We start from the raw sequence: 21,035 nt of genomic DNA on the forward strand, positions 1-21,035 counted from the left end.
ATTTTATTTATTTTTTTTTTTTAAAGACTGTGCAGATGCCAGTCTGATTGCTTGATTGAATGTGGTTTTTTTCAGCTTATTGACACAGTGGGGATTTTTGGCTCCATTGCTTATTTCTGTGATAATTAAGACTAATTGTTAGTAGTAATAAATTATAATTCTCTGTGGACCAGTATTAGAAGGGAATGGGATATTTGGCCAGTGTATTTCATAGGTGTTTGTTGTCAGCAGATTTATTTCCTTTGGAAAAGGATATCTTTAAATGATAAATTATTATCTCCTATACCTGCTGTTTTGTCTCCAGATTTTCCGTTCTCCCATCCTTCCTCCTTTCCTCCCTCCCCAGTTTTGTTCTAGATGTTATGAGCAATTATTGGAGGCTTTTCTCTGTTCCTGTGGTTCCAGATAAAAGCCCAACCAAACATTCTGGTGCATCCTGTGAGATGGCCCTGAGTTACAACCAGTTCACAAAGCCTGGGAATTTCTTTCTCAGAAGGGAATTTTGCTTCCAAGTCTAAAAGAAAACATTATTTTTTATCCCATGTCATTTGAGTTTAAATTTTATTTATTTTTTTTTAAAGTGTGAATGGTGAGCTGATAATTCCAGTTTTCCCTCTCTTGGGGCATCAACACAGGGATTGGTTACTTTTCAGGGAAATGAGATTCAATTATGTACTGGTTTCACCCTGCTGTTCAGTACTTTACAAGGCAGGATCCAAATTTAATATGATTCTTAATTAAAACTTTTTGAGATACCAGAATAATAGTCAGGGATGATGTAATCTGTCTCCTGTGCTGCATCCTAGAAAATGGGACAAATGAGGGGAAGAAAAAGGTGATGGTTTGGATGTATTTGACTGTGTGATCTCATGTTCTGAAGTGTTATCTCATTTGGAGCTAATTAATAGCAAAGTTTTAGTGCTTAACTAACTCTTTAGCACTGGGGTGGTAACTTAATGCACGTGGGGAATAGATCCCTTTGCAAGAAATAAAGATTTTTTTTTTCTTTAAATCTTGGAGGAAAAGATGCCTGTGTTATGGCAATAATTTGTTGAAATCAAGTGGTGCTGCAGTTGAGTAACACATGCAAAACACTCATGTCTGTCTGTTGGTGCAGCAGGGATTGAAAATCCCTGCGTGGAGGAATGCAGGTCTTGCTGCTGAGAGGCTCTGGAAGCTGCTCCTGGAAGCCTCTTTATCCATGTTGCAATGCAAGTACATTCATGGAATTCCAGGTACATTCTTCTCCAGCTTTTCCTGCAAAATTGAGTTACAAAGGCTACATGCAGGTTTTTGAGATGATGGGAAAGCAACTGCAGCTTCTTTCTCTGATGTTCTGCTGAAAGGTGATGGCTGGCAGGATCCTCATTTTACAGATTCTCTATCTGTAAATCCCAGATCACTCAGTTTATGTTGCAATTTAATTTTGTGTTAGGTTTGTATTTTAAAACATACCTTTTGTTTGTTTTAAATTGCTGAGGGAGGGGAAATAAATGTGCCTTTGTGACGTCCTGTGTGGCTTTCAGAAGCTGAGACCTCCTGGTCCTCTATCTTCTTTCTTGTTTTATGCAAAGACTATTCCTGGGTGCTGTGTAAGTTGTTATATTTTGGGGGTTGTCAGATTCTAACAGGACAGGGTGTGTTTAGAAGCTCTTTTAACTGTGTCTGTGCCTGGCTGGGACTCCACTGCAGCTTCTTCCACAGGCACTGGCTCTTCTGTCATCCACAAGGGCTTAGTTCAGGGTAAGAACATGTTAATAAGAAGTAAATGTGTATGGCAGTGACCCCCTTCCCAGAGAGCTGAAAATAATCGTGCTCCCTCTTAGCCTTAGGTGGGAGCTGCTTGCTCTTTGAGAGGCTCCTTGTTTTGTAGCCAGAGATTGTCTAAACTGCTCTTTCTGCTCAACGACTTGTCCTAGAAATGCTGCTCTGGGAAAATGATTCCCCTCTGCGAGGGAAATACTCCAGGGACAATGAAGTTTGAGCGTGGCTGAAAAAACCTGGAGTCTCCACGAGCAGAGATGGAGATGACTACTGTGTCAGCAACCTTCTTTAATCCCAGGGTGATGATCTGGCTTACCTGCTGGGGAGAGTCTCCCGAGCACGGTGAAACTTTGGTTATGGATTAAGATAAACTGCCTTTGCTGTCAATCAGACGCTGTTTAGACCCAACTTCAGGCTTGGCAGACTCTCCCCAGCAAATCCCCCCTGCAGTTTGAGCTGCCCCAGTGGCTCTGCCCCCGCAGTGGGAACCTGCAGCCAGGGCACAGCGTGGGGTTTAAACCAGAACATCTCACGGGTTCCAGCGTTCAGGCCCCCAATTGGCATTTTGGGGGTGTGGGCACACAGTCTGGCTGAATCTCCCTTCCAGAGGCAGGGAAAGGGGTGGGATGGAGGTCTCAAAGGGCGATTCCCTGCACTAATACTGCAGGGTCTATGTGTCAGTGCTTTCAGAAGGTATTTCCCACAGCAGAGTACCACGGGCATCTGCCAAAAGCATAAGAGAACCTTTAAGACTTGGGGATTATATGAAAAATTCCAACCTCTGCCTGTTGTTTGCAGCAGCCAGGTCAGTGGGCTGGAGCTGTCTTTCTGTTTGCTTTTGCAGTATCCTGCAGTCACTCTTCACCGAGCTTTGGTACTTTTGGCACTGTGGGTTTTCTTGAAAGCAGTGACAGAGGTCTCTTAACAACTTGGTGGTGTCACTGGCGTGGGATTAGATGGAGGGCTCTGGAATTCAGAGCTTAAATTTATTAGGATTAAATTTATTTATTGTTTGGGTATGAGCATTGCTCTGACCTTCCTAAAACTTACTGAATTTGGGGGCAGTCAGGTTTTAGCAGCACAACAGATACAAGGGACTGGTATTTGCCAAAGGCAGGTAAGAAAATGTTCCTTGGACGAGTTTCCTGTGGAATTCCGATTTCAGGGGTTGTGATACAGTTGGTAAGTGGTTACATGAGTTGAATACAGAAGGACTTTGGTGGGAAAAGACAGGAGCTCCTGCCCAGAAGCTTCAGACTGAGCTAAAAAACCCTGCGGTTTCTTTGGGATTTCTTCCCTGACAGAGATTTTTAGTGTTGGCAGGGACTGGAATGTGAGAATCCTAGAACCACTGAGGCTGGAAAAGAGCTCCATCAGCCGAGGGTCATAACGTTTATATGAACAGATACACAACCATTAATTCCATGGAAATACTTTGTTTGTGAGCAGGCAAAGGTAAATAACCCCGGATGGCTCCAGCTTGGGGGTGATTTTGGGGCTGGAATGCATTACTTGGTGCAAATCATGAATACAGAGCTTGAGCTTAAGGAAGCCCAGGTCGATGGAGACACCACCAGCAGGTCAGTCCGGGCTGTTTTGGCATTTCCAGTAGCAGGACCTCATTTTGCTGACTCATTCTTCATGGTTTTAAATCTGTTTTCATTGCCAGCTGGACCAGTGTGTGGATTTGCTCATCCAACTGCAACACGTTCTTTATGATACACCGTGTCAACAGAGAGAGGTTCCTTTGATTAAGAAATCCTTGCCCTTACATGTGTAATAAAAGGCAAATGATATTTGTACCTGCTCCTTTAGTGCTGCCCTGCTTTCCCAGCGCCTCGCAGGTGCCGCTCTCGGAGACAGATGAGTTTTGCAGTAGGAAAACCAGCAGGCTCCTTGAAGGCTGGGGGGTGGTGCCTGTTTGTGACTGTCCCGCTGTGCTTTTGCCTCCCCTCTGGTTTGAATTACAGGCCCTTCAGCCCCGAGGGTGTTTTGGTTGCCTTGGACAAACGCAGGAAGTCTCAGCCTGTCATCGGGGCTCCCTGAGCTTCCAGGAATTGGTTGTTTCGCTCTCTCTTGCAGGGTTTTGGGAGGCTGATTGCAGTTTTTATGGTTCAGCCTCCACGGCTTCCTTGTGGGAGTCTTGCAGGTAGAATTTAGGAGCTGGGCAATGTGACTTTGTAAAAGATGGGAATGTTTTGACCTTCAGGATTTCCTGTTTTCCCAAACCTCCAATGCCAGGAGTTTATTCTGTGTAGGTGCAGAGAGCTCCCCCAGCTCAGGTACAGCTTCCTCCTCTGGAAAACTGATTCCAGGGATGAAAAAGGCTCTTCATCCACGCAGGAGCTGTATTTTTACAGCTGGGAGTTGGAGGTTTACTGAGATCAATTCAGAACCGTTTCCATTCTCATCTAATGCTTCCTCCTTGCTTTTATTAGAAATAAGAACAATTTTGATTTTTTTTTTTTTTTTTTTTACCTGTCTTTTGGAAGTGCATTGTGGAATTCCTGGAATAGCAGTTTCCTTTTTTTTTCATGAGGGGGAAATTTCCATTTGTGTTGCCCTGCACCCAGGAAGGAATTTACTGTTCTCTTCTGTAATAATGACTCTTAATTACTAAAAGATCACTAATCACTATGTTTCTAATAACAGAAATTTACTGTCACTCTTAAATTATTGTTTATAAATGAGCAACCTCCCATTGAGTTTCTTCTTTTTCCTTTTACTTACTCTCTTCTTCCATCTTTTGGCTGGTATCTGAGTGATTTTTACTTTTTTTCTTTTCCTTTTCATTTTTTCCCCTTTAGCTTCCCTGTAAATGGCTGGAGAATTGGGGAGGACCTGTTGTATTGCTTTAGGCACTGAGTGCGGTGTGGTACCAAGCCAGATGCTTCTTGTTGTGCTGGCAGATTTTCTGAATGTGTTTTGGAGCTTATTCACAGCTTCCAGTTCTCATAAACATCCAGAAATAACTTAGATTCTCCAGGTAGATCGTGGGGCTGGTTAGTGGGGGTGGAGAAATACCCTTTCTAAGAACTCATCAAGCTGTTGGAGCTCTTGGTACTGCCACAGGTGGATGGAAAGGGCTTTGAAACCATCATCTTGTGCATCACACTGTGAACACTGCCCAATTTATTACAAAAAATAATAAATACTGACTGCTGCCTGGCTTTTCCCTCTCAGACAAGTCCCTCCCTTCAGAAAACGGGAGGAAGGGTGCAGGTCACTGTGGGTGGTGTTGGATCTCACAGATAGCCTGTACCTGATCCTTTCTGGAGCAGCAGGACTTGCAGCTCATCTTCCTGCACTTCCAGCCAGTGGTGAAGCCTGTGTGTATTTTCCAGTGCAGAAATGAAGTTCCCTGTCTGAATCCTGCTCTTTAGTGCCCATCCCTGAATCCCAGGCACAGAGTTAGCAAAGGAATTTCTTGCCCAGAGGCAATAACACTTATATTTTTAATGTTTAAACTTAATTCTCAGCCTTCCTAGGTCAGTGAGACAAGATCCAGTTCCTGAGAGCAATTTTCTTGGCTCTGACCTGATGGACTTCTCCAGTCAGGAATCTGCCCAGCCTGGACATCTTTCCTTGGTGGTTGGAACAATGGAACTGAAAAGAGATTTCATCTCTGCTGTTGTCCTTGTAGAGAAAACCAAAGTGAATGATTCTTACCTCAAAACAATTTTCACATCTTTAAGCTTTTAAGTGGAAGAGCTGATGGTAGAACATCCCTTTCCTGTGGATGAAGAGAAGTAGGGGAATGATGATGTTTTATGGCAGTGGAATGCCCAGCTGGCCTGGGGAAGGATGGGATGGATGGAGTGTGGTCTCAGGCCTTGGGTGAGGGAACATTGGAGGGGGAGCATGGATAAGGATCCAGCAATCCCATGACTAATTCCTTTAGCAGAGAACACGTGTTGGAGTTGTGTTGTCGAGCAGGAAATGTCAGCTGTGTGTTTGTAGATGAGAGTTGCCTTCTACACCCCGGGAGGGTGTTTACACAAAACAGAAAGTCGCTGCTAACCTGAGATAAGTCGGGTTTTTGTGAGGCTTGTTCATCTCTTCTACGCTTTGAAGGATCTTCCCACTGTCCTCACCCTCTCTTTGGATTTTGGGTATTCCCTGGGTGTGACAGGTACCAAAAAGCACAACATGAACAGAACACCTCGTGTGTTCAGTGCTGGGATTTGTTGCACCTGGAACTGCTTTGCTCTCTGTGTTTCTCACACCCCATCTGGGTAAATGGCAAAGAGCTCAACCTTTTTGCAGCTCAATGGCATCAGTTTTTGTGCACTAGTGATGTTTGTAGGATCAGGTATTTACTATTTACCATAACTGGAATTGCAGTGTGCAAGATGATCCCGCAGTCAGTCCTTGGGAACTGGGTACATCCTTTTATTTCTCTTTAATTCAGCTTTTCATTGTTGTTTTGTTACTTTATTTCCTGTAGGAAAGCAGGCTCCAAACATTTTGCCAATTCTGACAGGCAGCCAGAGGTGGGGGCAGTTACTGCACTGTGGGTGTTTGCTGTTGTTGGGGTCACACTCTTCGGGGTGGGTTTTGTCCCTGTGATCTCTTTGCTCAACTCCTTCAGGCAGCAAGGAAGAAAAGCGAGATTTCCTGAAGCAAAAGGCTTTGTGTCTTTGCCCTTCAGCTTTGCTGCTGCAACTAAGCCAGCAAGGGGTTGGAATTGTGATGAGGTGAGATGTGACAGGGAAAAAAAAAAAATAGAAGTTGCAGGTTTTTGAGGTGTTTTGTGCGTTGGGTTCGTGTCCCTGCTGGAATTACCCTGCCTGTTCCAGGATTAGGGTACCAGTGTGCCATGGGACAGGGGCACTTCTGGTAGGGCTGGGCTGTGTCCTCAAATAAAACCACTGTGTTGGAGGAGGGCAGAGGAATTTTCCCATTCATGTTGCAGCAACCTGTGAGATTTTTCCCTATTTTCTCAGGCTCTGCTTCCCAGCGCCACTGATGGACACGATCCACTGGTACAGCCCTGTGGAAGTGTGCGTGTGTGGGGATTGTTTTAAGGCATTTCCTCTTTATTTTTATATATTTTCTCTTTATTATATTCATTGCCTCTCCTTATTTAAACCACTGCCTCTCTTTATTTTGCCTCTCTCTGTATTTTATATTTCTCTTTATTCCATTTCTGATGAGGCAGAAAGGTTTACTGTTGAGTCTGGAGCTGTAATAAACCCGCCAGGCTTTAGTGCTGGTTTTTCAGGGGTGGATTTTGTAGTGCCCTGAACATTGCAAACAAAATTGTTCTTGTCTCCTCTGTCAGGAATGTGCCGGGGTGGGGAAGATGTGGGGGATTTTGTTTGTTTTGGTCTGGGAGTCTGGACCCTGCTTTCTGTAGGCTCATTTCTAACCTGCCTTTACCTTAAAAATGGAAAACATCCAACCTGTAGCAGGAGCTTCACTGTTGGCTCAGTTATTTCTTAATCCTCTGTGTTTTTTGCAAGCTGGGCCTTTGAGTTTATCACAAAACAAGAACAGAGTGAAGCTCTGAGAGGTTCTGGCTGCTCAGGAAGTGACTTTTAATGGTGGTGGCATTAAACCCTTCAGCTGTAACTACTCATTCTGTTGAAGAAATGTTTGTAAAGCGTTATAAATAGTGGTTTTGCCATGTTTCAAATCTATTTGTTTCACTTTCGGCTGTCAACACTTCAGACTGTAATGAAATGCCTTATTCTTGTAAGAAATCTCAATTTCTTCAGCTACCTCGTCTGTTCTCGTTAGGAGCTCGGTGACAGTCCCGTAGTTTAAAAGTGTGAAGAAAGTTCTCAGGGTATTCAGGCTGAAAAATGAATTCCTGTTCCATCCAAAGGCTCTGTGGAAGTCTGCAAGGAAGGCTTATCTGGGATTGGCAGCAAAGTTCCCAAGCTCTGGGGCTGTGGTTCAGCAGAGCAGAACTGTGGCAAGTTTGAGTTCAGTCTGGTTGGGTGCAAACCTCATTAAATACGTGAATCAGCATAATGTAGGGCTTTGCAGTGATGGGGTTTCAATGGAGAGAAATCCTCCAAGGAGACCTACAACGTCTCTTGCAGGTGCTGGGGGTCTGAGGGATTGATGGGAGTTTTGGGGTGGTTTTGCTAAAACTAAGGATGCCACACTTTTTAATACTGGCACTTCAGGTTTAACAATTAACGTGAAAAAAAATTAATGTGTGTGAATGCTTTGCCCAGTGTGAAGGACTAGAGAGGACGGGAGCATTTGGACTCGAGTTCAGAGGCTGCAAATGCAAGTTCTGGTTTGGTTCTTTGGCCTCAGTGGCTGGGGAATTGCAGAAGCCTCATGTGCTGGACTGGTTTAGTCCCAGTGATATCCATCAAGAATTACTTTGAGTCTGATCTTTTGGGATTGACTGAATACTCAGGGTATGAGTAAGGATTTTGTCAGGGGTATTTAATGGTTCTGTACAGACTGCCAGTTGTGGCAATGGATTCTGGGCATTTCACTGCCTTGGGATTTCTTGGGAATCCGAAATTCTGCAGGACTGTGATGATGAACAAGCCACTGCCAAGCACTGAGCTGAGTTTTTAGGTAGAAACCAGGTTCAGTGGTGGCTTTGGTGGCTCCTGGGTGCCCAGCAGGTGCTCACAGGGGATTCTGGGCTTCCCTGCTTTAAAGCAAAGTGTTTCTCTGGGTTCCTGAAGAAGTGGAACGCTTGACAAGTCCTACCAGTTTGATTCATACTGGGAGACAGTAAATGACTGTGTAAATGATGATGTTAATTAACAGAAGGCACAGCCCAGCTCCCCCATCCCCAACAGGACACACAGCTCTGAGGTGAGAAGGAAGGAAATGGAATCAGAAGAGGTTTCCTTTAACCCAGGAACGATGATAGGGGATTGCACATAAATTGGATTATAATTTCTCTCTCTTTTGAACATCAGCCATTCACCTCCTTTCCTTTGAACCTGTGGGGATTAGTTCTGCATGGCAGAAAGGGAGGGGAGGGCTGGGAAGGGAGGTGTTCCAGAGTTAAGGACTGGCACAGCTTGGATGTTGTCAGTGTATAACTTCCTTTACATCCAACTAGAGGAATCAGAACTTTTCAACATTATTAGATGCTTGAGGGACAGGAATTGAGAAATAATTACATTTATTGTAAATGTAGTTATTTACATTTACATGTACAGCTTTATTTTTTTACTGGCAACTTGTCCTTTTCTCAGTGCTTTTTCCCTCCAGCATTGCTGTCCTTCAGGAATGGAAGTCCCTTTAAATTGCTGTTTAAAATAGTTATTTGTGTGAGCAAGTCCTGGTTTGCATTGTACTGGAGATAACCAGTGGGGTTAGAGCAGTGGCACTGTATGATAGAGCAGCTGGGTGGGCACTTGGTGTCCAGCCTGGACCAACCCCCACAGTGTTCTACCTGTTTTGATACAGTTCCTGCTTGGGCAGGTTGAAGTTTGAAGTCAGGTGTGAGGGCTGACCAACCTCAGGTTTTTATGGACTGTGTGCACAGTTCCCCTGGGAACCAGCCGGGCTGTTACAGGGTTTATATGGGAAAAGGACTCGGTTGGTTTGCTGCGTGTGGGTTTTCTTCTGAGCTTTAGGACCGTGCCAGACACAGGGTTTGCTGGTGGAGCTGCTAAAAGGGCGAATAAAGCAGAAATTGGGAGTTTCTTTGAACAGTGTGTTGTAAGAGGTGAAAGTAGCCACTGACACAGGCGGTGCTTCCCGAGCTGTTAAAAACTTTGCTGGGATTACCCCCCTTTCTGCTGTTGCTGTGTGAGATGCTGTAACCCCAGTGCTGACTCTTCTGTGTTGTTCCCTTGAAGCAAATGGTTATGAGCCTTCGAGTTTCGGAACTTCAGGTGCTGCTGGGCTACGCGGGGAGGAACAAGCACGGCCGCAAACACGAACTGCTCACGAAAGCCCTGCACCTGCTCAAGGCCGGCTGCAGCCCCGCCGTGCAGATGAAAATCAAAGAACTCTACCGGAGGAGGTTCCCCCAGAAAATCATGACCCCAGCAGACCTGTCCATCCCCAGCGTGCACTCGAGCTCCATGCCGGCCACGCTGTCTCCATCCACCATTCCACAGCTCGGCTACGACGGCCACCCCGCCACGTCCCCGCTGCTCCCCGTCTCCCTGCTGGGACCCAAACACGAACTGGAACTGCCCCACCTCGCGTCCGCCCTGCACCCCGTGCACCCCGACATCAAACTGCAGAAACTGCCCTTCTACGACCTGCTGGACGAGCTCATCAAACCCACCAGCCTCGGTAAGGACCCCGCGCACCCCGCTCGAGACTCTGTGTGTGAACACACCGGGAATATCGGGGGGATTCATGTGTATTACAGGGGATATATTAGATTATACATTACAGATTGCATTGCAGGTGTTCTATAGACTGTGTTATAGATAATATATATTACAGAGGTCATAATATAGACTATATTTTGTAATATATATTATATAGACTATTATAGACTATTTTATATATATTATATATTATATAGACTACAATAAGATATTATATGGACTGTATATTATATTTAATAATATATATTATATGGACTTATAATTCATTATATATGTATATATATGATATATGATATATATGTATATATATCATATATATCAATATAATATATGATATATATTATATTATATCTATTATAATATTATATATAATACATTTAATTATATATATTTTAAAGTTTTGAAGTGTATATACTTTTTCAAGTTTTGGAGTATGTATATAGATATATATTTAAGTTTTGAAGCATATATTTTTTTTAAAGTTTTGAAGCATATATATATATTTTAAAGCTTTGAAGCATATATATATATTTTAAAGCTTTGAAGCATATATGTTTTTTTAAAGTTTTGAAGTGTATATATTTTTTTAAAGTTTTGAAGCATATATATACTTTTTTTTTAAGTTTTGAAGTGCATATTTGTACTTTTTTCAAGTTTTGAGGTATATATATACTCTTTTTACGTATACCAACCTAGGTAAGAAAACATTGTAAAAACACTTGAATATATACAAATATGTTTTAAGTTTTGAAGTATATATATACTTTATCAAAGTTTTGAAGTGTATGTATAATTTTTTTGAACTTCTGAAGGATGCATATATATTTTTTGAAGTCTAATGGACAAATTGGCCTGCTAATGCAGTAAGTGGTTAAATATTGCATCACAGCAGTGTTTAGAGAATTGCTATTTTTGGTAACTTTTGGAACAGATTGTTCTACATGGAGAGACATCTTACGTAACACTCATTACTTGCTTTAGCCGAGCCACTAAATATGCTTTAAACATCCGTTATATTGGAGGGGGGAGTTCCACAAGAACTTAAAAAAAAAAGAAAAAAGCCGGTCTGCTTTCAGTAGCTCTTACAAACCATAGACCTCCATTATTAAAAACCCCAAACTAACCAAAACTGCCCCCAAACCCATCAAGCCTAGAAAATCTCATCCGTGCTGGGAAGGAATTCCAGGCTGGATCCGTTACAGCCTGCACATGTGAATTTGGGGAGACTCGCGGTTCTTTTACCACCAGTTGTGGCTCCTTCTCTTGCAGCAGGATTTTGTATTAAGGTATAAATCACTTGTGTGGCTGCTGAGAAGGAGCTGGCGCTTCCAGAGCTTGATGTGATGTAAGGATGTGTGATTTTTGTGGCTCTCCCTGTAGCACTTTGCAGGGTGGTTAACTTTCAATACCCCAAAATACTGCTTTGAATACGCCGGCCCTGTTGATTTCTGGAGGGTTTCTGCTCGTGTGGTGGAACCTTCTGCTGTCTGAAACCCTGGCAAGCACTCAGTGCTGGGAGGAGGAGGAGGAGATTGGTGAGAGGAGATACGGGGAGATGGTGGGTGAGTGAGAAAAAAAGAAAAAAAAAAGCCCTTTGCAGAAGAAATCCCTTGTAAACAAAACCCCAGCAGGTGCTTCCCAGTGCCAGCCTGCAGAGCCGTGGGGATGTGGGAGTGGGGATGGAGTCTGTGGAGTTGGATCTCGCACAGTCGCTCGTGTGTTCTGTTGTAACTGAGACACCGAGGGTAAAACAGATGGTTTTGGGTAATCTCATCTTCTGGTTCAGGTATTCTTTTCAGAGGTGTTCTGTGTCTATTTAACTTTAATCTAAAAGCCTAATTGATTAATAAGCATTCCAGGCAATGCTGGTGGTACAAGATGATTAGGTACTCAGTATGTGCCTTGTCACTTTTACATTATAAATACTTAAAAATAATGCTCTAATTTCCAGAAGACATTCCAATGCAGGAATTATGGAGTGCATTTATTCCTAGATGTGGTAAGAGCACTTTGCTGTCAGCTCAGTGTCTGACAAGGCAGCCCCAAATGGAGGGATCAGGATTCAAGCTCTGCCATGTCTCGTCTTCAGGAGCTGATGTACAGTGGGATGTTCAGCCTTTTGTGGACTCTGCCAGGGTAAGAAGGTGGAAGTGGGTGAAATTCCAAGCAGATGCCTTTGTAAGGAGTTTCTGTCCCTTCTGTTAACTTTAGGGTGCATTTGGGGTTTTTATGGCAGTTCAGGCTGCAGATATCTTTGTTTTTCTGAAATAATAAGATTAAAAAGCTTTTTTCCTTGTGCATGTGGGGGAAGAGGGAGCTTCAGTGTCCATGCATGTCATGGAATGGTTTAGGTTGGGAGGGAACCTAAAGATATCCAGTGTCACCCTCTGCCATGGGCAGGGACACCTTCCACTAGCCCAGGTTGCTCCAAGCCCCATCCAGCCTGGCCTTGGACACTTCCAGGGATCCAGGGGCAGCCACAGCTGCTCTGGGCAACCTGTGCCAGGGCCTGCCCACCCTGCTCAGCAGACTTGGATTACTTGTCTCCATTTGTACAGTTACTGATGCTCTTCCTACAAAGTCCTAAATGATTCATTGAATATTTGCCCCAGATGGTTTGGGGATCCTTCTCACTGCTGCCCACGGTGTGGGTTTCCTCAGATGTCCAGGTTCTGTGGCCGCTGGTGCGTTTTCCAACGGCAGATCCATGCTGGAAGCACTCAGAACTTCTCCCTGGCATTTAGCCAGTGTTTCAGCATCTCCTCCTGGCCTTTTCCCATCAGATTACTCATGGGACAGGCATAAGGAACTTTTGAATTTGCTGTTTCCCTCCCCCACAAGAAGGAACTGATGACCTGATGGGGAGTTTTGAATAAACCCTGAAATCTGTGAGCTTAAAATGGAACCTACTGGAAGAGAAAAAAAATCATGTGAGAAAGAGAAAGAATTAGTGTGATTTGAGGATATTTAGAGCCTTCTGAAATGACAGTCACTACATAAAACTGGGCAAAGCACATCTTTGGATGGCATTGTCCCTGCTCTTTCCCAAGTCAACAGCTGGGAAGGTTTGCTGCAGTAGTCTTGTGTCCCGTGGAGAACTGATTATTAATTTGAAAAGCAATAATTTGGTGAAGCCTCAGGGCAGGGAGTTGCTCAGCAGGGCACTTGAAGATGCATTCTGTACCCAAATACTTTAGGTAGGTGGGTAGTACACAACTTATGTGAATAACAGATAAGAAAATTAAATGTGCTAACTCTTATTTTTAATGCTGAGAACAAAGGGAGGAAATAGATGTTGCCTTCTTACACTTGCTTCCTCAAAATGTAGCTCTGGACTGGGATTAAAATGGATGTGCTGGGATTCATGGCACTGGGGGAATGCAGGGATTTATCCACCTGCACCCTTCTCACCAGGATCTTTCCTTGGGCATGCCTGGCTGAATCCCAGACTCATTTAGGTTGGAAAAGATCTGTGAGATCATCAGGTCCACCCTGTGCCTGATCCCCACCTTGTCCCCCAGCCCAGAGCTCTGAGTGCCACAGACCAGGCCTTCCTTGGACATTGTTGGTGGGAGACAAAGAGGTATTTGTTCATTTTCAGTGGAGCTGTTGAATTTGATCCACGTTTTATTAGTCATCCTCAGTGCCAAATTGAGAAAGCATCTCGAGTGGATGGGTTTGTGTCCCAGCCAAGTGGGAAAAAGCTCTGTGTGCTGGGCAGGGATGGGGGGGTGGATGTGCCCTGAGTGCTCGTGGGCACTCTGAGCACTCTGCCCGTGGTTAACCAGGGTTTGAAGGGAGTCTGAGGCTTTTTCAGTTTGGAGGAAAAGCTGCCCAGTTAGGCCTGGATGGAATGTATGAGAATTGCCTTGTTACTGTGATTCGCTGTTGTTTGTCTGATAGGAACTCCTTTAAAGAGGAGAATTTTGATTGTTGGTTTCTCAAGTGAAGCTGCAGCTTTCACTTATTTTTCCCCCGTTTCCAGCAACCCCCCCTTCCTCCCCCCCCCAGTGCACAGACTCTGCTAATTGGTTGTTTTTTAAGCATTTTCTAAAAGTAACTCCCAAGAGATAAGATCTCTGTTGTGTGGTGAAATGTGTTTGCTGTGAGATGAGTAAGGAGGACCAGAATTTGCCAGATTATTATGGAAAGGACATGAGATAGTTAAACAACATCTTAAAAATGCCTCCTCTTCCAGGAAATGTCATTCCTAATTGCTTTAGCTGTGTAGTTGTTCCAAAAAACATTTTAACTGGCTTAGGGGTCTTTACTTACCTGTAAGGGGAAATTACCCTTTTCTGTTCAGTTTAAAGGATTAAAGATGCTGTGGACTATCCTCCTCTTTTAAAGGCTCTCCAGATGCCATAGGGATGATCATCCTAATTTATTTGCTCCGCTTCAGCTTTCAGTGGTGTGGACACAACACTGAAACCTGGATCTGGGCAACAGAATTAGGAGGAGACAAATACCCATCAGTGTTTTTTATATCCACCATGTTCCCAGACTCCACCGTGGAAGGAGCTTCCAGTACCTCTACTGAGCCTTCTCTTGATTGAGGGCCTAGTTTAGTGTGTTTATTGGGGGACTCTCCTAGCAGGATTTCTCAGAGCAGTGGAGTTTTGCCCCTGGTGCCTCCAGGATCGATTCCGTGCTCTCTGAGGAGCCTCTGAGCGCTCCTGGCTGACTTGGCCGTGCTGCCTTTTTGGAGACACATCTTGCAGCCGAGCTGACTGAGATCTTCAGGGTGACTGTAGTTCAAGGTACAGCCATTAAACAATTAAACAATTCAGGGCACTAGAAATCTGGGTTGGAAAGGCTGCAAGTTTTGCTTGGCAAGTGTTTCTCCCTTTCATATATCAGCGAGCTGATCTTTTGCTCTGTGCAATTGGTATTATGGTTTATATGAAAGTCACGCTTTTACTGTCTTCTGTGTTTATTATTTTTTTAAATGTACTTTGTGGGAGGAAGTTCAACAAAACACTATTTTCTAAGCTCAGGCTTGAGCTTTCTGACTTCCGGCCCTGCAGCTTTTAATTGTGCAAGAAGAGGGTGAAATATTAGCTCTGCCTTGTTCCTGTGCTGGAGCTCAACTAGAATTACAGAGCACTTGGGTTTCTTTTTTTGGCTGTATTTGCATACAGTGTGTGCCTCAGGTTCACGTATAGAGAATCTTTCCATGGGCAAGAGTCTTGTTTCTTTTAAGTCTGAGCGAGCTGTAACCAACTGTGGCTGCTGTGCTGCAGAAGAAGGAGGATAATTTATTAGGCTCACTTCAGCTGGTTGCTCAATCTCCTCATGCGGAGAACTGAGATCACCGAAATTCCGGGACCTGACAGGATATGGATGTTTTCAGACACCGCTGCTCTGGTGTGAATGGATTTAGGAAGCCACTTGGCTTTCACAGGATCATGGAATATGCTGCTATGGAAGGGACCCATCAGGATGGTGGAGTCCAACTCCTGGCTCTGCACAGGACACCCTGAAATCCCACCCTGTGCCTGGAGCGATGTCCAAACGCTCCCTGAGCTCTGGCAGCCTTGACCACTGCCCTGGGGAGCCTGTTCAGTGCCCAGCCACCCTCTGGGGGAAGAACCTTTCCCTGAGATCCAACCTAAACCTCCCCTTACTCAACTTCATCCAAGGTGAAATCAGGATGTCTTTTTTGATAATTGATAATTTGATAAGGAGTTGGACTCGATGAGCCTCGTGGGTCCCTCCCAACTCAGGATATTCCACAGTTCTAATGAAAGCTTTTAGCAGAAGGAATTACCCCAGACCCCGTGGTTGACTCAAGGCATGTGATAATCCACTAATTAAGCCTCACAGTGCTGCTCACACCACACAGGAGAGGCAGCTCTGCTATTGCCATAGGTAGGTTTTAAGATTTCCACTTATCCCCGAGATGCTGAGGTCCCTCAGTAGTTGCTGGAAATGCTGCTGGGACTTGGAAGTCTTTAAGAGATACTTTGACCTCCCCTGATGATAAAACCAAGTATGGCTTGTGCTAACCCCGGTGAAGAGCTTATTAGGGACTCTGTTGCCTGAACTTTAAACTGAATTTTTTGCCTTTTCTGTCAGGTTTATGAAACTTGCTGCTTTGTTTTTGAGAGAAGAACTCCTCTTAACAGCAGGATCCCCTGTGCAGGGACCTGGCAGTGCTGCCTTCTTTGTGCTGCTGCTTTGGAGTGTTTAAGAGTTGGTGCTCTTAGGAAGAAACTAAAATATTCAGGCCTGAATGGCAGCATTTGAGAGCTGGGACATGTATTTAGGTGTGTAAAGTGACCGAATTTGAGCAAGGAGGATCCAGTGATGTTCCTTGCCTCTGGCACAGTGATGGAACAGATGTACCCTGGAGATGTGTGGGCTCAGGAGGGGAGAGCTGGGGTGGGTGGGTGGGTGTTGATCCCACAGAGCTGGGTTGGGAGGGTGGGGAATTCTGGCACGGATTGGCATGAAATTGTCCCTCAGTCCTCGCTGCAGGTCTTCAGAAATGCTCCAATACATGACTGACTGAAAAAATAATCAAACATAAATGTCAGTCCAATTGCACAGAGTTTCCAGCTGATCTATTCTGTTTGTACAACATATCAGAGAGACTTTTAAAATACATAATATTTATGGATTAATTGTAGCCCTTGGAGTATTTCCAGGCTATTTTCATATATATATTTAGGCACTATTTCAAATAAGCTCCTTCACATCTCTTTACTCCCTGCCTTTCCCACCCCCAGTGTGGCTCTGCCTGTTCCTCCTGAGGATTAACTGTGAGTTGGACAGAATCTAAAGATGATTTGAAGTGATAAGTGCAGCAGCTGATAAATGCCCAGAGCCTGGGTTCAGCTTTTCCTGTGTTCTCAGGTGAAGAACGTGGCAGTGTCACTTGAGGGTGTTTGTGAGCGCAGTTGGGACCCGTGGAAGTGGGTTAAGGGCTCATCACCACTGCCAGGGCAAGAAGGGCTCGTGTGTTTACTGAAGTGCTTCTCCTCAAGTAGCTTTGAAGTGTTTTGAAATGTTAAGGTTGTGCAGCATCTCTTGTGGTAAGTGATGGAAATGGAGGGAAATGGCCGAGATGAGACGGAGCCGGAATGTGGGATTGCTCCCGGGGCTGGAGAGGCTGAGCTGCTCGAGGAGTCTGTGGCTTGTGCAGGGCATGCTCTTGGATGTTGGGGTGGGGTGTCAGGCCTGCTTTGGCTCTGGTGATGAGTGAGAGGCTTTTCCAGCCTTCCAGGGCACAGGGTGGCTCCAAGCAGGGGTCCGGCCCGATCCCGGCTGCGGGAAGTGGAGGGAGTGGTGGGTGGTGGTTTGCAAGGCCCTACTGCTGCTTCCAGAAGATGACAGAGGTTGTGGTTAAAGGACAGGAAGTGTTGATGTGTAAACACTTGGTTACCCAGGAACATCAGAAACTGAGGTGGGTTTAAAGGCCTGCTGGTGCATCCCCAGGTGCAGATCCCCCACGGAGGTGGGTCCTCTCAGTGCTTCTGTCCCACTTGGATTCTGCTTGAATCAAGTCATTCCAGCACAGACACAGCATTGGATCCCACCTGCAAACAGCAGCATTGGATCCCACCTGCAAACAGCAGCTGGATAAATGACCCCTGGTCAGGAGGGATCCAGGAGGCTCCGGGATGAGGAGCTGTGGGTCTGTGGTGTTGGGTTATGGATTTCCTGCCTCCTGCTGCCGTGGAACAGGATCCAAAGCCTGCCTGGATTTTCCCATTTGCAAAGCTGTTTTCTGGGCCTTAATCTAAACACAGGAATTTTGGTCTGGGTTGGAGGCAGCGATTGAATTTTCAGGAGCGATATTTGAAGGAGGATTGAACAGAAATGGATACAAAGAAAAAGCAAGATGCCTAAAAATGAGGTATTTTATCTGTCTGGGGAAGAAAAGCAAGAACTGGAGAATCAGGGAATATGCTGAGTTGGAAGGGACCCACAAGGATCACGCAGTCCAACTCCTGGCCCCAACAATCCCACCCTGTCCCTGAGAGCATTGTCCAAACACTTCTTGGGGCCATGAGCACTTCCATGGGGAGCCTGTTCTGGTACCCAAACACCCTCTGGATGAAGAACCTTTTCCTAATAATCCAACCTAAACCTCCTCTGGCACAGCTCCAGCTGTTCCCTCAGATCCTTGTGAGGAAGTTGTAGACAGATATTATACATAAATATATATATATATAAAATATATATGTGTTGGGTTGACGTCTACAATATTTAGATTTCTGGTTAATGTTATTAATGAAATTTAAATGTAGTTAATCCAAACTCTGCAGTGTATTAAGTTAGTGAATAACCAATTAGGCATCTCTTGTTTATCTTACAGCATGCAGCAAAAATTTGCTCTAGTCCTCATACTGTTATTTAACAGAACTGTTTTTGCCTTTGGAAGTAAACACACTGCTATTGGAAATCATTGGGAATGGGCCAGCTGAGTGATAGCTCAGGTAATAATTGTGGTGTAAAGTGCAAGTTTAATTTTAGTCCAGGTCTCTCTCTGTATTAGGAGGTAAAATATTCCCTTCAGCATTTAATAAGCTGCACTTGGTGATGATTTATGGAAAGATTAACCTCGGTGTGTTGGTCAGGCTGCTGTTGCATCAGGAGGCATCTCCACCTCAGCAAGGGGATATCAGGAGATTCATTAACGATTTCAAGGTGGCTGTTCCTGAATGGGAGTTGAGAGAGAGTGGCTTTTTCTCAAGACAGCAAGAGGTATTTTGCTGCAGAAAGATTGTGTGGCTATTTTTAGCCCTGGGTACTGGTGAGGTGGAACAGAATATTTTTAGAGCTGTAGAAAATGCAGCCACTCAAGCTGGGTTCCTTTTTTTCACTCTAGTGCTGGAGGGGTTTTCCAAAATAAAGAATAAAATTGGTAGGAAATGTCTTTTATGTACCATTATTACTTATATAAGTGATATATAGATTATGTATATATACGTATATTTATTTATGTAGGATTTTAAGTGTTTTGGACACTTATAATGGTGATACTGCCATATTTTAAACCCATATTAATTATATATAAACTAAATATAGATTATATACAGCAATTACATTATTAATTATATATTCTATATATTAACTGCATTGTAATTAAAATATATTAAAATATATTAAAATAGTTTTCCCCTCAGATTTTGAAAACTTTACTTATGTGAAATGTTTTAAGAAAGCTCCACAGCCAGGAAGGCAGAATTGGGCCCCTCTCAGTTAATATCCACCAATCCCATATTCTCTTTGGATCATGACTTGATGGAAAGCACGGAATAATTCAGGAATGGTGAACTGGTAAAAGAAGAGCTTGGAAGGAGAAACTCTGTAATGTTTTTGCAGCATTTTAGGCATTTTGGAGTGTGTTTTACTAATTCTTGGGGCCTGCAGAGGCAGCAGAGCTGAGCCTGTGCTGGTCCTTGGTGTCTGTACAGGTTTAGAAGAAAACATGGATTTCCTGCATTGCCTTCCCTGGATTTAGGGTGGATGGATGCAGAATGAGGAAACACTCCCCCCTCCAAACCAGTGAGATCCCAGCCAGATGAGCCGTGGATTTCATACGTGTCTGAAACTGTTCCTGCTGACACTCACTGAATGACACAATTCTGCTGGAAAAGCTTTGTGTTACACTCTCAAAACGTGCCCCTTCAGATTTCTGAACGATCCAGGGAGGTTTTGAGCAGCAAGCTAAAGTGATGCTCCTGCTTCATGTATGTCTTTGAAATTACGGCCCTTTTCTTCTTTATATTGAAATTAAATTAATACAAGTGCCTTAGACATCCCTCCTTTCTCAACTTGCAGAGGAGACATGGCCTGTCAACCTCTTAACTCACCCTCCCAGCTCTGCTCCATTCAGACAGGGCTAAAGAAAAGGTTATAATATCTAATAATTCATAGTTATGGGAAAAAACTCAACCCCAGCCCTCCAAAAAACATTCCTGGCGTCTTTCTTAAGAATGTCCATGTTAATTCTGTTGTCCTGGCTTGATTTCAGCTTTATTAGATTATAAAGTCTATTTTAATCCACTTGGTTTTCGATTGCAGAGCTATTTTTACCTTTCTGTTGTAAAATAATCATAGTTGTTTGCAGGGCCTGGTTGTGTTTCTGGCCCCCAAAATGGTTTTCTCGTATGAAATTGTATATTTGCATAGTTCTGGTTTTAATCAGACTCCAGAACTTCAAAAATAAAGGATGAGCTTGACTTGCCAGGGCCTGTTTGGTGTTGTGATATACCAGCTGGATTAATAGAAACCTGTCAGCTTTTCTGTGCCTAAATTCCACATTTCCAACGTCTCTTCCTTGGAAAAATCTCAAGTCCTTGGGAATAGAGGAAGTTTCAGTCATAGATAAGCTTGGAATCTTTGTGTTTAATGGTCAAACTGCTAAATTAGCCCTGTTTAATGTGGTTGGTGGAAATTTTCATGCATCGTTTGTAGGGTAAGCACATCTAGAGGGGTATAAAAAGAAGCTAAAGGAGAAGATTAGAGAAAACCACAAAGATAAACCATATTTCATCTTCCTTTTAGATGCAGCTCCACAGTTGTAGCTCCACCTGCAAGGGGGGCAGGGTTGTATCCTGGGAGCAGCTGAAGGGCCTGGCCACGACTGTGTGGTGGTTTAGAGTGAGGTGGTTCTTGTCCTGGTCAGTCTGGCAAGAGTTTTGCAGTATTTGATTGGCTTTTGGAGCATCTTTGCCTAATTAACAAGGTTTTTTTCTGCCTCCTTTGCAATTTGGCCCCACTGCTCTGGGAGTCTCAGGGTTGCTGGTGCACAAAAACAGCGTCTGGAGAATGTGGAGTGTGGGTTGGTGCTGGTTTGGAGGAACATCCCATCACTGGGACCATTGATCAGCAGCTCGTGGATTTTACTCACAGTCAGTGAGACAAGGGCATAATTTTGGTCACTGCTATTTGACATCTTGGCTAATTAAGGTTTAAAAGAACGGAGCATTAGTGAAATGTTCAGCAGCCTTTAATTAAAGGTGTTGGAGTTGACAGCAAAAG

General features: G+C 44.1%; 2 protein-coding genes across 3 annotated transcripts in view; both read left to right on the forward strand.

Moving 5' to 3' along the window:
• Positions 1-21,035, forward strand: part of MAP2K5 (mitogen-activated protein kinase kinase 5) — a 255,429-nt gene that overhangs the window by 164,950 nt on the left and 69,444 nt on the right. The gene's annotated exons all lie outside the window — the stretch shown is intronic.
• PIAS1 (protein inhibitor of activated STAT 1) overlaps positions 1-21,035 on the forward strand; it is a 55,982-nt gene that overhangs the window by 12,966 nt on the left and 21,981 nt on the right. For both annotated transcript variants that reach the window (XM_050309535.1, XM_050309536.1), the window contains exon 2: positions 9,555-9,999. In XM_050309535.1, coding sequence (XP_050165492.1) covers positions 9,555-9,999 — 445 coding nt within the window. The remainder of the gene's footprint in view (positions 1-9,554; positions 10,000-21,035) is intronic.

Source organism: Myiozetetes cayanensis, unplaced genomic scaffold, assembly GCF_022539395.1.
Source record: "Myiozetetes cayanensis isolate MyiCay16 unplaced genomic scaffold, myiCay2020 scf14, whole genome shotgun sequence".
In the NCBI taxonomy this organism is placed as follows: Eukaryota; Metazoa; Chordata; class Aves; order Passeriformes; family Tyrannidae; genus Myiozetetes; species Myiozetetes cayanensis.